Here is a 13,418-nt window from a genome sequence, read left to right on the forward strand (position 1 = left end):
TGGACAAATTCTTTCAGACTGAAGGTCGTCGCTTTCTGCAAAACGAGCTGAAACTCTGATATTTTTTAATGGAAAATCCTCCTATATAACACCTGTTCCATGCAATACAGAACACTAACGGTACTTCCAATGCTGTCTGTGTACAACGTGTTGTGTCTTGAAAAGCTTGTCACAGGATGAAGAATTGAGTTCATTTGTACACTTATTTCCTTTACTGATGTTGCCTTAACAGATTTTTCAATTTAACTCCTTACCACATAGTTATAAATGAAATGTTTGACATTTTACGAGTTTAGGCACATTTCATAGCACTAGATTTTGTTTCGTCAATGATAATTGACGTTTATCCATATTCATTAATATTTATTGTATTTATTTATTCATTTGTATGTTTATTTCATCATGTCTACTTGATATGCCTCATATTAAGCACAGAGTTATAATTACACTGTTTATGTTATCTGTTAAATTTATATTACATTATAAAAATTATGCAAATAACCAATAATAGATAGTACAGAGCATTGTACCACTGATAATAATTGATGAAATGGAAATGGTGTATGGCTTTTAGTGCCAGAAGTGTCCGAGGACAAGTTTGGCTCGCCAGATGCAGATCTTTTGATGACTCCCATAGGCGACCTGCGCGTCGTGATGAGGATGAAATTATGATGGAGACGACACATACACCCAGCCCCCGTGCCAGCGAAATTAACCAATTATGGTTAAAATTCCCAACCCTGCCAGGAATCGAACCCGGGACCCCTGTGACCAAAGGCCAGCACGCTAACCATTTAGCCATGGAGCCGGACGATAATAATTGATAATCTTCTTTATGAATGTAAACTGTAGCTTAGAAGGTCAATCTAAAGTTTAAATTTACCACTATAAAGTTGTACTCACTTCTGTACTTGCTTTAACCGAGTAATGACATCACAGTACTTGCTCCGAACCGAATTGTCCTCACCACTACTACACGGAAAAGTGTCGCGATCGCGACGTTTACCCGTTATAGGGTTAAGGACGTCATGACATGCCTGCAATGGATTCCTCCTGTTCATCACCAGTACTATTACAACCTGAAGACTTCCAGCAGTGTAGACAATGAAAATTCGAGTGATAGTGAATAAAGATATAAGCACTAGCTTAATTATACTAAATTTGCATTACCTCAATGACAAAATCATCTTATTTTTGTATCCCACCACATATTGCATCAATCTCATATGTGGAAAAGAGAAAATATTGTACCCGTCTAAAAGTTAAGTAACAAATTTAACATGAAAAAGCCTCTTTACCTCTCTAACGAATATATTTAACACAATATGAACATCTCGGGAATTATATTAGTGCATACTTACTGCGTTATTATTTTGAAAATATAATATATTTTTGTAAACTTTGAATTTCTCATTTCTACCATTTTTAGTTTTGTCGCTTAACAGGTTTTATCGTCGAGCCCCTCAAATATGGACATAATAATTTGCTGGATTTAATGCAAGCACATTGCGCCCAAAGAACCTGGGAACACTTGTTGTTCTTCACATTTGTTACAGATTTCATATGCTTTTCTCATTTCATGCGCTGTTATACTGCACAATTCACAAAATAAAACATGCAGATCTGTTGTAAACCTGTCTTTTTCAAATTCATCCACTAGCTGAATTAAAAATACCCTTTATGGTGGTTTCACTTTTGGCATTTTTCTTGCACAGAACTACATGGGAGGATGATTCTGTACTGAAGCAGAAAGTTATAGAAGTGTTGTTTAAAATCCCTTCTAATTTTCATTTGTTCTTGGTCTTGGGGTATATGGGTGGGGGTGAATGATTGGCTGTAGGGGCAGATGCGAATGCTGGTGTACTTCTTGTGCTTCAGACACATTAGGAAATACATTCTCCTAATTACTGGAGTTCTGTATTGTGTTCCTGCACATATCTTGGAAACACAAGACTCACAGATATAAATCCTTTCCTTACCCTTTCTTAATCACTCACAATAGCTGGTCGATTTGCTCAGTCATTAAAGATATTTAACATATTTAACCATATGGACAAAACATTTATAATTTTTTATGCTGTGGACTTACATCAAACTGACAAAGAATAAATGGATAATTTTTTTAAATGTAAAAATTCTTCAAAATGCTATATATTGACCTACAGCATTCTTGAAAGATGAAATGACTGATAATTCAAAACTAGCAAAAAATGCAATGGAATGCAAAATTAAAATGAGTTACTGTTTGTTTTTATTTATCTCATACCACCAAAAGAGATGTTGTATCGCAAAATGAATTTCTGTACTACTGAACGTCCTAATACACCCCTATACCAGCGTACTGCTTGTCTATATCCTGCCGTTCAAGATATCAAAATTGATTCCTTCACTATCTACAGGTTTTACATACATGTCATTTAAACCTTTTAACACCAAGAGTGTATGTTCAGACTTGATCTGAATTTTTTTAAGAAAAATTTTATTTCAAAAATTCTATTCCAAGAGGGAGCCATAATTTAACTTCACCAACTGCAAATATAATATTCAAGCATTTTAGGCCTTTTCAATTGTGAAATTATCTGTGTTCTGCCCAGTGCGGCAGTGGGCTTTTATAAATATATTTGACTGTAACTTCGAATATCATACATTTAAATATTTGACATTATCAAATGATGTTCAGACTATTGTGTTAACATAATGTAAACTTAAAAGCTTTCCAGTCTGCAGAATACACAATTGCAATATTACACTATAACATACATTTTTTAAAAACATATTATTAAACAAGGAATAAATACACATTAACAAATTATTGTGTTAATATGAGTCTTTTCAATGAGGTTTTTGCATAAATTTTTTATTGGAACAGTATCTCTTATTGCATAATGATCCAAAATATTTACGCATTTTGTGTATTACACTTCTATATGCACCGGCCCCATGGTGTAGGGGTAGCGTGCCTGCCTCTTACTTGGAGGCCCTGGGTTCTATTCCCAGCCAGGTCAGTGATTTTTACCTGGACCTGAGGGCCGGTTCAAGGTCCACTCAGCCTACGTGATTAGAATTGAGGAGCTATCTGATGGTGAGATAGCGGCCCCTGTCTAGAAAGCCAAAAATAATGACAGAGAGGATTCTCGTGATGACCACACAACGCCTAATAATCTGCAGGCCTTCGGACTGAGCAGCAGTCGCTTGGTAGGCCAATGCCCTTCAAGGGCTGTAGCGCCATGGGATTTGGTTTGGTTTTATTTCTACATGCTTTATCTGCCCTGTCCGGCTCCATGGCTAAATGGTTAGCGTGCTGGCCTTTGGCCACAGGGGTCCCGGGTTCGATTCCCGGCAGGGTCGGTAATTTTAACCTTAATTGGTTAATTTCGCTGGCACGGAGGCTGGGTGTACGTGTCGTCTTCATCATCATTTCATCCTCATCACGATGCGCAGGTCGCCTACGGGTGTCAAATAAAAAAAGACCTTCTCTGGCGAGCCGAACTTGTCCTCGGACACTCCCAACACTAAAAACCATACGCCATTTCATTTTTCATTTCTATCTGCCCTGATTTATCTCTGGTGAGATATACTGTGCAGATCATATTGTCTCTCCTGGTATGCGTTAGATCAATTTTGTTACTTTTAATGACTTTTCTCCGTCACCAAGCTCTGACAATATGAAAGCGACCGAGGTATGAGCGATGCTAGTTTAGCCATTCTTTTTGCAGCCAATACCTGTAATGACAAATTGTGTGAAAGTGTTCTTCATAAGGTTCTTTGGTGTATGGAATTCAGTGGGCTTGGTAGACTCATACGTAACAGATGTAATGGTTACTCACCCATTCCGGTCTTCCTATCATCAAGTTCACTAGCAAACATCCTGCATTTTAGTATATGCCTTCAATGATATTCTTATGAACTTATCCATCCTATTCTGTTGCTTTCCACACGCCTCAATATCTACTGCCTGCTATAAGCATCTACTACCTCGCTTGTAACTTCACTACACATCACGTGATTCCCGCCCCGGCAGGATTTTCATTGGACAACTCCGGCCGTATGTTTATTAAATATTCTGGCAAAGTCTACCCACTGCAATTTATACTGTGCTGCATTCCTGCTGTTACTTGTTCAGCATCAACTGTGTGGTGTGCAAGGTCAGTGAGTGGCTGGTGCCGTTTCATCCAGAGCAGACATTTGTCATCAACGAGGTGAGCTGTGTAGTGCTAATTATGCGTGGAAGTTGTTTAAATGAAAATAAATTTTGACCTCAAAGATCTACAAATGAATACGTGGAAGTAGCAGGTGAATTTCTTGGGGTAAAAATTATCCTTTTATCACAAAAGTAACTGCTTGGCTGGAACTGTGCAGCAATCTTAGAAATTGATTCTACTGAAAGGAAACTTTAATGAGTATACCCCCTTCTTAAACCTAAAATTCTAATACGAAGAAGCAATTTAGGAGTGTTGAAAAACTTTCATAGCCAGCTGGGACTGTTTTGAAATTTAATGGTGCTGTTTGAAGATTTTAAGAAGCCTAGCACTGAATCTAAATCATTGTAATAGAATAGGATTATGTGTAAAGCTCTTTGTATGGATTTGGATCTTGAAGAACATTTAGTATTGTTCGCTACCTTATCTAGAATTGGCAAAGGGATGACATTGTGAGTTATTTTTGTTGCAACTGGGTCTGTATTCTGGAATTTTGGTGTGAAAATCCTGGCTTCTGGTTGTTTCTAGACTAGGGCATTTGTATTATATAAATAATCGCCCATCCCTTCCCACTTTTACTCCCCTATTTTATATATATTAGGCTTCCTGGGAAAATTTTATCATCATTAATCTTAATTACATATTCTGAGTGCTGGTCACAGAGCCTCGTTTAATGTTAGTATAAAGGATTGAATTTTATATTCTGCGCCCCCTTTTTTTGCAGCCTAAAATTGTAAGTAACTTCCTCAAATTGCTGAAACACCTTTGGTTATCCCAGAATAAAATGTTAAAATATTTGTTTTATGGGTTCCTCCAAGGGATTTTATTTGACAGTAAATAACAGAATCTGGGTATGTTAACAATATGTTCTCTTATTTTGAAGGATTTAATCTTCTGTAGTATTTTTAAAATCAATAATGGCCTGGGATTAATGACATCACTTTGGACAGACCTGTTCTCCTGGCCCAGTGTCCCACGCCTGACTCCGTTGTTAATGAACAAAGCTCACATTATCTTGTCAGCTGCATCGAGCATCCCTCTTAGCGGTGTCATATTGGAAGAAAAAGATTTCTGTCTGAACTTGAGATGTTTGTGGAGTTTCCATAAGGGGCTCATAAAATACATGCGTTATTCTTTCTTTAACCTTGGGGTTTGGTGCCTACCTTTTTATGTTTGTTTGAAAGATTTATCGTAATGCCTCTTCCAAGTGTAAGCAATACATCATGAACTTAGTTTAGTTAGCTAATGATCACCCTACAATATTCAAAAATTAAGAGGGTTCCTCCTATTCAATACAAAGATATTTATTAATGTGAAAGAATCACATATCGTTCAAATGAAGTACTAGTTTCGGCACCAGATGTGTGCCATCATCAGCCACAAAGTCAAATCAGGCAAACACAATAAAACCCTAAAACAACTTTATACACACTATAACATCTGCATGGATGAATATGAAATATAAATTTAAAACAACTTTAAAAACACACTATAACATTTGCACAGATGAATATAAAATAAAATATGGTAGATGAAGTTGCATTCCATTTTAAAATCCGTTAAAATGATGACTCCGTTGTTTTATACCCATGGCGGTTTGTCCAGCTTATGTATAATTTTAGTTTTCTAAAACTGTTAAATTATGCTGCGAGGTTTATTGTCATATCAAGTTGACACTATGTGTGTTTTGTAGTTTGGTTCCGGAAAATAAACGTAAACATGAACTTGGTAAGATCCAAAGAATTAATTCCCACTTCAATATGGGTTGAGGAACCTTGAGCAGCCTGAGTGATCGGCGGACAGAGCTGGACATTCATCTGTGCAAATGTTATAGTGTGTTTTTAAAGTTGTTTTAAAGTTATATTTCATATTCATCCATGCAGATGTTATAGTGTGTATAAAGTTGTTTTAGGGTTTTATTGTGTTTGCCTGATTTGACTTTGTGGCTGATGATGGCACACATCTGGTGCCAAAACTAGTACCTCATTTGAACGATATGTGATTCTTTCACATTAATAAATATCTTTGTATTGAATAGGAGGAACCCTCTTAATTTTTAAATATTGTAATCCCACTTCAATACGGATCATGAAATTTCTAAATATTAATAATGATCACCCTTCCTGGTGCCTAATACACGAGGGGTGTCACACAGCACATTCTAGCTTGGTGAGGAAAGCAATGGAAAACTAGCTCACTCCTTATTCCCTAGCACATCTCTTCAGTGATGTCTAGGTCACTTATGATAACTGATGCTGGATCTGTTAAGTTCCTCAGGCTGAAGATTATACATGTGCTCTATGCTAAACTGGTTTACTGGTTTATGTCTGAGCAAATCTGTTAGTGTAACGAAGTGAATTTTGTAGAATTCTTGGGTGCATCAATTACTATTATTACTATTGTTATTGCAATTAGGCCAATGCAAGTTTATGATTTCGTTATGAAGCATTTAAAATTAAAATCATGTCAGCTTATTTAAAGACTATTTACATGTCTTGGTATTTTTTACCACTTTACCACTTTTTAAGCAGTTTTTCCACTGATAATGAAACATTTTATGAATCATTTTCTGAGGTCCCTACAAATTTGGAACGACATTAATGGATGGAGCTGTGCATGTGAACCAGCATTAGTGGCGGGATCATGCAAGTTGAACTAGGACAGATTACGTAAGAGAACAACGGACTCTGTTATGGAAGATACAAGAAGCAGAGAAAGTTCTATGCGACAATGGTTAGTCCTGGCCTTTAATGATTTCAAGACAAGAGGTGTAGAACTAGACATTCACAGAGCTAGTTAGAAATAAAGGCAGCACTTAGTTCACAGAGGCTTGTAGATTGAAAGTTAGAAATGGACATACCAATATACAAACTTAGATACAATATAACAGGGAAATGCCGGCCCTGCAGTGCAGGGGTAGCGTGCCTGCATCTTACCCAGAGGCTCCAAGTTCGAGTCTGGGCCAGGTCAGAGATTTTTACCTGGATCTGAGGACTAATAGGAGGTCCACTCAGCCTGCATGATTGCAAGTGAGGATCTATCTGAAGGCACGATAGTGGCCGCAGTCTAGAAAGCCAAGAATAACGGCCGAGGGGATTCGTCACGCTGACCACCTGACACCTTGTAATCTGTTGGCCTTCAGGCTGAGCACCTGTCGCTTGGTAGGCTATGACCCTTCACGGCTGTTAATCCATGAGGTTAGTGGTAGTCTGATTATATAACAGGGCAACTGAAATAAAACAGAAACTGTGTTGCATACAAATGGACTGTTCTTGTTCAGTATTAAGGTAACAATTCACTACTACGAGGAAGCTTGAAAGATTTACCATGAGACGCCAAGATAAAAGTCAACATTAAGTTCCCTTGTGCCATAAATAGACGACCGTTAGCTTTGCCTATTAATAGAACTGAAAATAAATATACACACCCTTAAGCTTCGAACTAAAATTAGGCGTTCATGGCTGTTAAGTGTAAATGACTAATGTGCCTTTGTTATGAACAAAACCTCCATTTGAATATAGCATGTCGACCTTACGTGCTGCAGCTCAATCTGCCAGCCAGTCACTGTCCTGTGATAGCTACTGTGTATTTTAGAGCATGGGGCAATAAATCTTTTAAAAGAGGGTGCTGTTTGTTTTCAGCCCTTTAACCCTCATAAATTTCTTAAGAAATTTCATGGATATGCTATTCCTTGTACGGTGGTATTTCTTTGAAAGTTCACCTTTTTGTTCAGTCTTTTGCTTCAAAAGCTACTTTATAACACTCTCAGTATCATGCAGTTCTTGCAGTAATACCGCATTTACGCGAATAATCCCCACACCCTAACTTTAGGAAGGCTGATTTTGAAAAAAAAAATGCCAACATTGACGCAAATAAAACCCGCACCCCAATTTTGTACCTGAAGTTTTTTAAAAATGTGCGGGTATTATTTGCATAAATAGGGTATTTATTTGGTATATATACTGTTTTGTATTTAAACTTGTGTTTTTACCATTTATAAAACTGTATTTTATAATTTATGGTAGTTATGCCTGCTGGTTCATTCCTGAACAGTGTACAATATTTAAAACAAATATTTCAAGGAATGAAACTAATAGTGTAGACTTTTCACTACTTACTTTTTTTTAAGCACAAACAATGAGCGATACAGACAGTGCTTCTCCTCCTCATCACATACTGTACCCGGATGAGATGGACCATAGGTATCATGATTTGATATTATAAAATAAATTCAGGAATATGAGAACACTGAAATACACACTGTCAGTCTTGTGTGGACAGAAAGATTTCAACATTGTCAGGCGTGCTCGCGATAATCTGGCACCAAGTCTCGAATACCACCCGCCACCGAATAAGACCCGCACCCTTATATTGAAAAAACAAAATTTTTAAAAAAAGTGAAGTCAAAATTATTTACAATCTTTACTAACACACATCAAATGATTAGAAAATACAAATAAAAGTAAACAAACATTTCCAGAACAACATCTATCGAGTTCATTCATCACCACCACCACCACCACCATCAGTACCAACTTCGGAACTCTCATCACCATCACCTTCCCACAAAATGTCGTCATCGCTGCCATCCAGAGCATTAGAAATGCTACATTTCCTTTCCTGAAGCTCTTCCGTCTGAGGTCTCCAGGGATATGATTCCATGCCATCAAAATCCACAAACACAGCAGCTGAACTTCCGGGCGCTGAATGCGACCACTTGGCATCAGCGTGTGATTATCAGCCACCATCCATTCTGTATAGAGCTGTTTCAAGGCTGCTTTATTTGGACGGTTCACGCAGACATCCGGCGGCTGTAGCATAGACGTCATCCCACCCGGAATGACTGCTAGGTCGGCTTTCCCATCCTTGGTATGTTTCTTCACAGTGTCTGTTGTGTGGCCGCGGTAACTGTCGAGAACAAGCAAGCTCTTTTGTCCCAATAATGCACCAGGGCGACGTTGCCAGACACAAGTGAACTGTCCATCCAGCTGGAGTTCAGAGATCTGACGATAACACCAGCAGGTAGATTTTTAGGAAGAGTCTTTCACTCAAGAACAATGTACGGCGGCAATTTGGTTCCGTCTGCGAGAATATACAACATTACCATACACCATTGTTTTTCATTACCAACTGTTCTAATGATAACACTTTTCGCACCCTTAACATTCACAGTCCTGTCCACTGGCATTTCAAAGTAGACTGGCGTCTGATCTGCATTGCCAATTTGGGAAAGCAAATATGCATTTTCCTTCTGCACCATCTTCAGGGCTGCTGACAATGGGGTTCGAACGCACTATCTCCCAATTAGCGGATACTGGCCGCACTTAAGCGACTGCAGCTATCGAGCTCGGTGCATTGTATACTAACAGTCTCATTTTGTCAGGAATGTGTCCTTTAACAATAAGAGATTTGCAGCACTTTTTGTTATAGGTCTACTGCCTCACCAGAAGACAAGTGTACAATAAAGCAACTCGCACACAAAAGTAAGCTTAGAAGTGAAGAGTACTTACCTGTCCTAACATTCAATCTGAAAATACCATAATAAGCATCTGCCACGTACAGATTGCCTCCTTTATCAAACTTCATTCCAAGAGGTCGACCACACAATTTCTCTTCCCAGATACCATCTGTAAGAACAACACAATTCTCAATATGAAGTCTTCATACATACTCCCAGTATGTAACATAATACTGTTGAAGGAAAAAAAATTGGGCACACTTTCTACAGGTCAGTTTCTGGCATAATAAACAAGTTTGTAAAATAATAAATTATAAGATGATACACATATTTACACAGTATCTGGCAAACTGTCTTATCAGGAATTTAAACAATAGTAGTTCCCTGAAAGGATATCAAGCGATTTGGGAATAAAGCCATAGCCCTTAGTTGGAATAAGAAGGGATTACTAAAATTTATGAAAGACATTCACTTGAATGAGTTGCTATTCACAAAAGGCTTTCCAACTCTACAGAAAAACAGCATGTAATACAATTACATGTGTTATCTTGAATTCAAAATATGGACTCCTTGTACACTGACTGGTCCAATAAAACTATCACTGGAAATGAAGAGAAACCTTGAGGGTTTGTGTTCAAATCCTGAGAGCATTTACCACCAACAATTATTCCCCCAGTGACTATTCATCGACTGAACTTGCAATTTTCTCCAAGCTCCATGTGACTGTGCGTTCTGACTTCAAGCACTAGTATGTATCTATAGTAGATGGGTAGGTATGTATGATGCAAGCAGTCTACTCTGTACAAAAGTTGGTTGAATTAAACAGAAAGTACGAGCATTACTGAAAAGGCATGCTAGGGAAATAGGTGAGACAGTTTCCACATTACTTTTGTCAGTGAACCAGTCTGCCAAGCCCTCAGATAGATATATGCTAGATGAAACTGTAAGTCATACTTTCACTCCATTCATCACATGATCCAGCTGCATAAGAAAATGGCAACACTAGCATCACTCACACCTTAGCCACATTGATATTCAACGATGAGTACACACTTTTTCCTAAATTCCTCCAAACACTTCACTCTGAATATACTCCTCAAATACACTCATTTGCATTTTAAAAATGCACACCAAGTACAAATCGAGTGAGTATAATGAAGGTTGACACACACTGTCATAATAGACTGACGTGTCCCATTTCTCTTTAATGCCGATTGCTTGCATAGAAGTGCTACTAGCGGTGCTCATTTCCCTTCCTCATTCATACATGCAAGACACCAAATAAGGCCTTATTAGTAGTGCGAGCAACATAGCTAAATTGAGTGAACACACAGCAGATCTCAATGGTTCATTCGACAAGCCTTTGACCAGCTAAAGGAGTTTGTGAGTGGCCACGAATTCTGACTAAGCGAGGCAGGTTGAACATTTTGGTGCCTTGTTCACCACTTGGACCGTTGTGAATATACTGTACATCATTGCTGGATGCAGTGGGAATGGAGTGGACCACCAGCACAGAGGATCATTTCATCAAGCAACAGCCTGCAAGCACACCATGGGTATTGTTACGGGGATACCCGTGGAGCAGAAAGAGGTCAAAGAAGGTGCCAGGGTGAATGGGTCTATCTACATTATCAAAATTAATTTAAAACTTGAACTGAAGGTTATATTTTTTCAAAAAACAACAACTTAACAATTTTAACTTGGTGAACATAAAAACACATATCAGGTACAATGCCAATCTTGAAACCAGATTAGGAAAAATCCAAGATTCAGAACCTTAACAATTTTGGGCTTCAAGCCCCTAGTTTTACAATTTCAGAGATACAAGATCCAATTTACAAAACTTCAATTTAGTCAAGGGCAGAAAACCCCTAATTCAAGAGCAAATGCTTCCTAAATACAATATCTAGCCTTCCAAAGGTACTCTTTACTATTACAAAACTTGAAAAAGAGCTAACAGGCTCTCAGTTTCTTACAGCCCGCTCAAGGCAATATTACATCAAAATATTACAACCTCTGGCCTCACAAGGCACGAATTACAAATGGAAATAGTTTAACGCAGGGGTATCTAGTACCCAACCCACAGGGCCTTTGCGAAAAAAGAACAGGTTAAATAAACAGTCTGAACACAACCAGAACGAAGGCATACACTGCGCTCCCAGATAATGAAGTATTAAAACCTACAAGGCTCTTGGCCAATGAAACGGGGGCTAGTCTAAAACTACTGAGGTGGCACACATGGAAATAACTAATACATTACAGTTAAGAAAAGGTTGCAAAATCGTAGTCACTTCAAACCAAGATGAAGGGGAGCTCGAGAGGGTAGCTCACTCTCTATCCCCGATTTACAGTTAAAGACTTTATGAAATTTATGAAGTTTTACATTAGCCAAAAGAAAATTTACATTTTAGAAAAGTATGTTACATAGTTAAAGATTTGGAACTTCCCCTCAGCTAAAGTTGCGGAGACAGCAAGAAAGATAGAATTTACGTGGCCATTACCTTGTAGATGTTCTGCTGGCCTCCTGCTTCAACACACACACATACTCAGCATGGCCTTACTTCTAAATTGAAGTTTCGCAAAACAAATTAGCATCACCTTCCCTCTTTTGCCAGTGCGCTACACCTGCGAGAACAGCTGATGCAATATGACCGTGGTAAACAGCCCTTTTAAATTGTAATACAGTAGTCAGAAAAACGAATGAATATGAATTGAAAACAAATTCACAAGAACTACACTTTCTAACAATATCTGGAACTAAAAGAGAATATTGGATGGGATTGGTTGGATGTCTATGCTTCAGCGCATAACCACCAGACAGAGCCAAACTCTGCTAAAACGTCAATTTAGAAGTAGAGCCGTATGGAGTATAGAAAAATGGTGATCAATTGACCAAGAAACGAGAAAAGCCGCAGTTTATAAACCCTCAGGGAAGGTTCGAGATCATTCAAGACTAAACCAGCCACACCCTCTCAATTTTATTGGTTGAATTCAAAGGTAACACTCAGAATCGAACAAGAAGCCTGTGATAGGTTGAAAATTAATTACAGAAATTTTTCATTGGCCAGATTCAAAACTGGCAGAAAGGAAAGGGAAATATTGCCAACCCAAAAATAAATGAACATCAATCAGTTACAAAAACCTAGAAATACAAAACTTCTTTAAATTGTAAGTTCTTACACCTCGCAGCAGGGTGCATGATCATAGTTTTTTTGGTAGTGTCATCCATGGAAGTATGTCCAAACTTCTTGATGTACAGCAAACAAAAATAGGAGAAATTTAGTCAGTTTAGGAAACTTCACAATAACAAAATTACTCAATATTTTAGTGGTGACATCTTCTGATTAAAGTTCCAAGTTGGTGTAGTTTCAGTTTCACTGTTTTACCAATAGAGGCATCGCCAAGCACATTTGAGCTTCTGACAGGAACAGGCAGCATATCATCTTGCAGACTGGAGAAAAGTGGTGTTCACTAATATATCACAGTTCTGCCTGGATACAGATGACAGCTGAACTACAGTCTGAAGACGTACTGGTCAGTAGAGTGTCCCATGCTTCATAATAAAGAGGCACACTGCCAAATGAAAGTAAAACTGTATGGGGAGTCATATGCATTTGCATAATATTCTTGGGGCCAATGACCTAGATGTTATGCCCCTTTAAACAACAATCATCACCATCATAATGTTCTTAAGAATTCCCAACCAGACCATGTACGTGATGGCATCAAACTCATCTCCACAGACCAATACAAAAATACCC

General features: G+C 38.1%; 1 protein-coding gene across 2 annotated transcripts in view; it reads right to left on the reverse strand.

Moving 5' to 3' along the window:
- LOC136863906 (adipocyte plasma membrane-associated protein Hemomucin) overlaps positions 1 to 13,418 on the reverse strand; it is a 163,299-nt gene that overhangs the window by 126,100 nt on the left and 23,781 nt on the right. For both annotated transcript variants that reach the window (XM_067140319.2, XM_067140318.2), the window contains exon 4: positions 9,710 to 9,826. In XM_067140319.2, the coding sequence (XP_066996420.2) occupies positions 9,710 to 9,826 (117 nt within the window). The remainder of the gene's footprint in view (positions 1 to 9,709; positions 9,827 to 13,418) is intronic.

This window comes from Anabrus simplex, chromosome 2, assembly GCF_040414725.1.
Source record: "Anabrus simplex isolate iqAnaSimp1 chromosome 2, ASM4041472v1, whole genome shotgun sequence".
Lineage (NCBI taxonomy): Eukaryota > Metazoa > Arthropoda > Insecta > Orthoptera > Tettigoniidae > Anabrus > Anabrus simplex.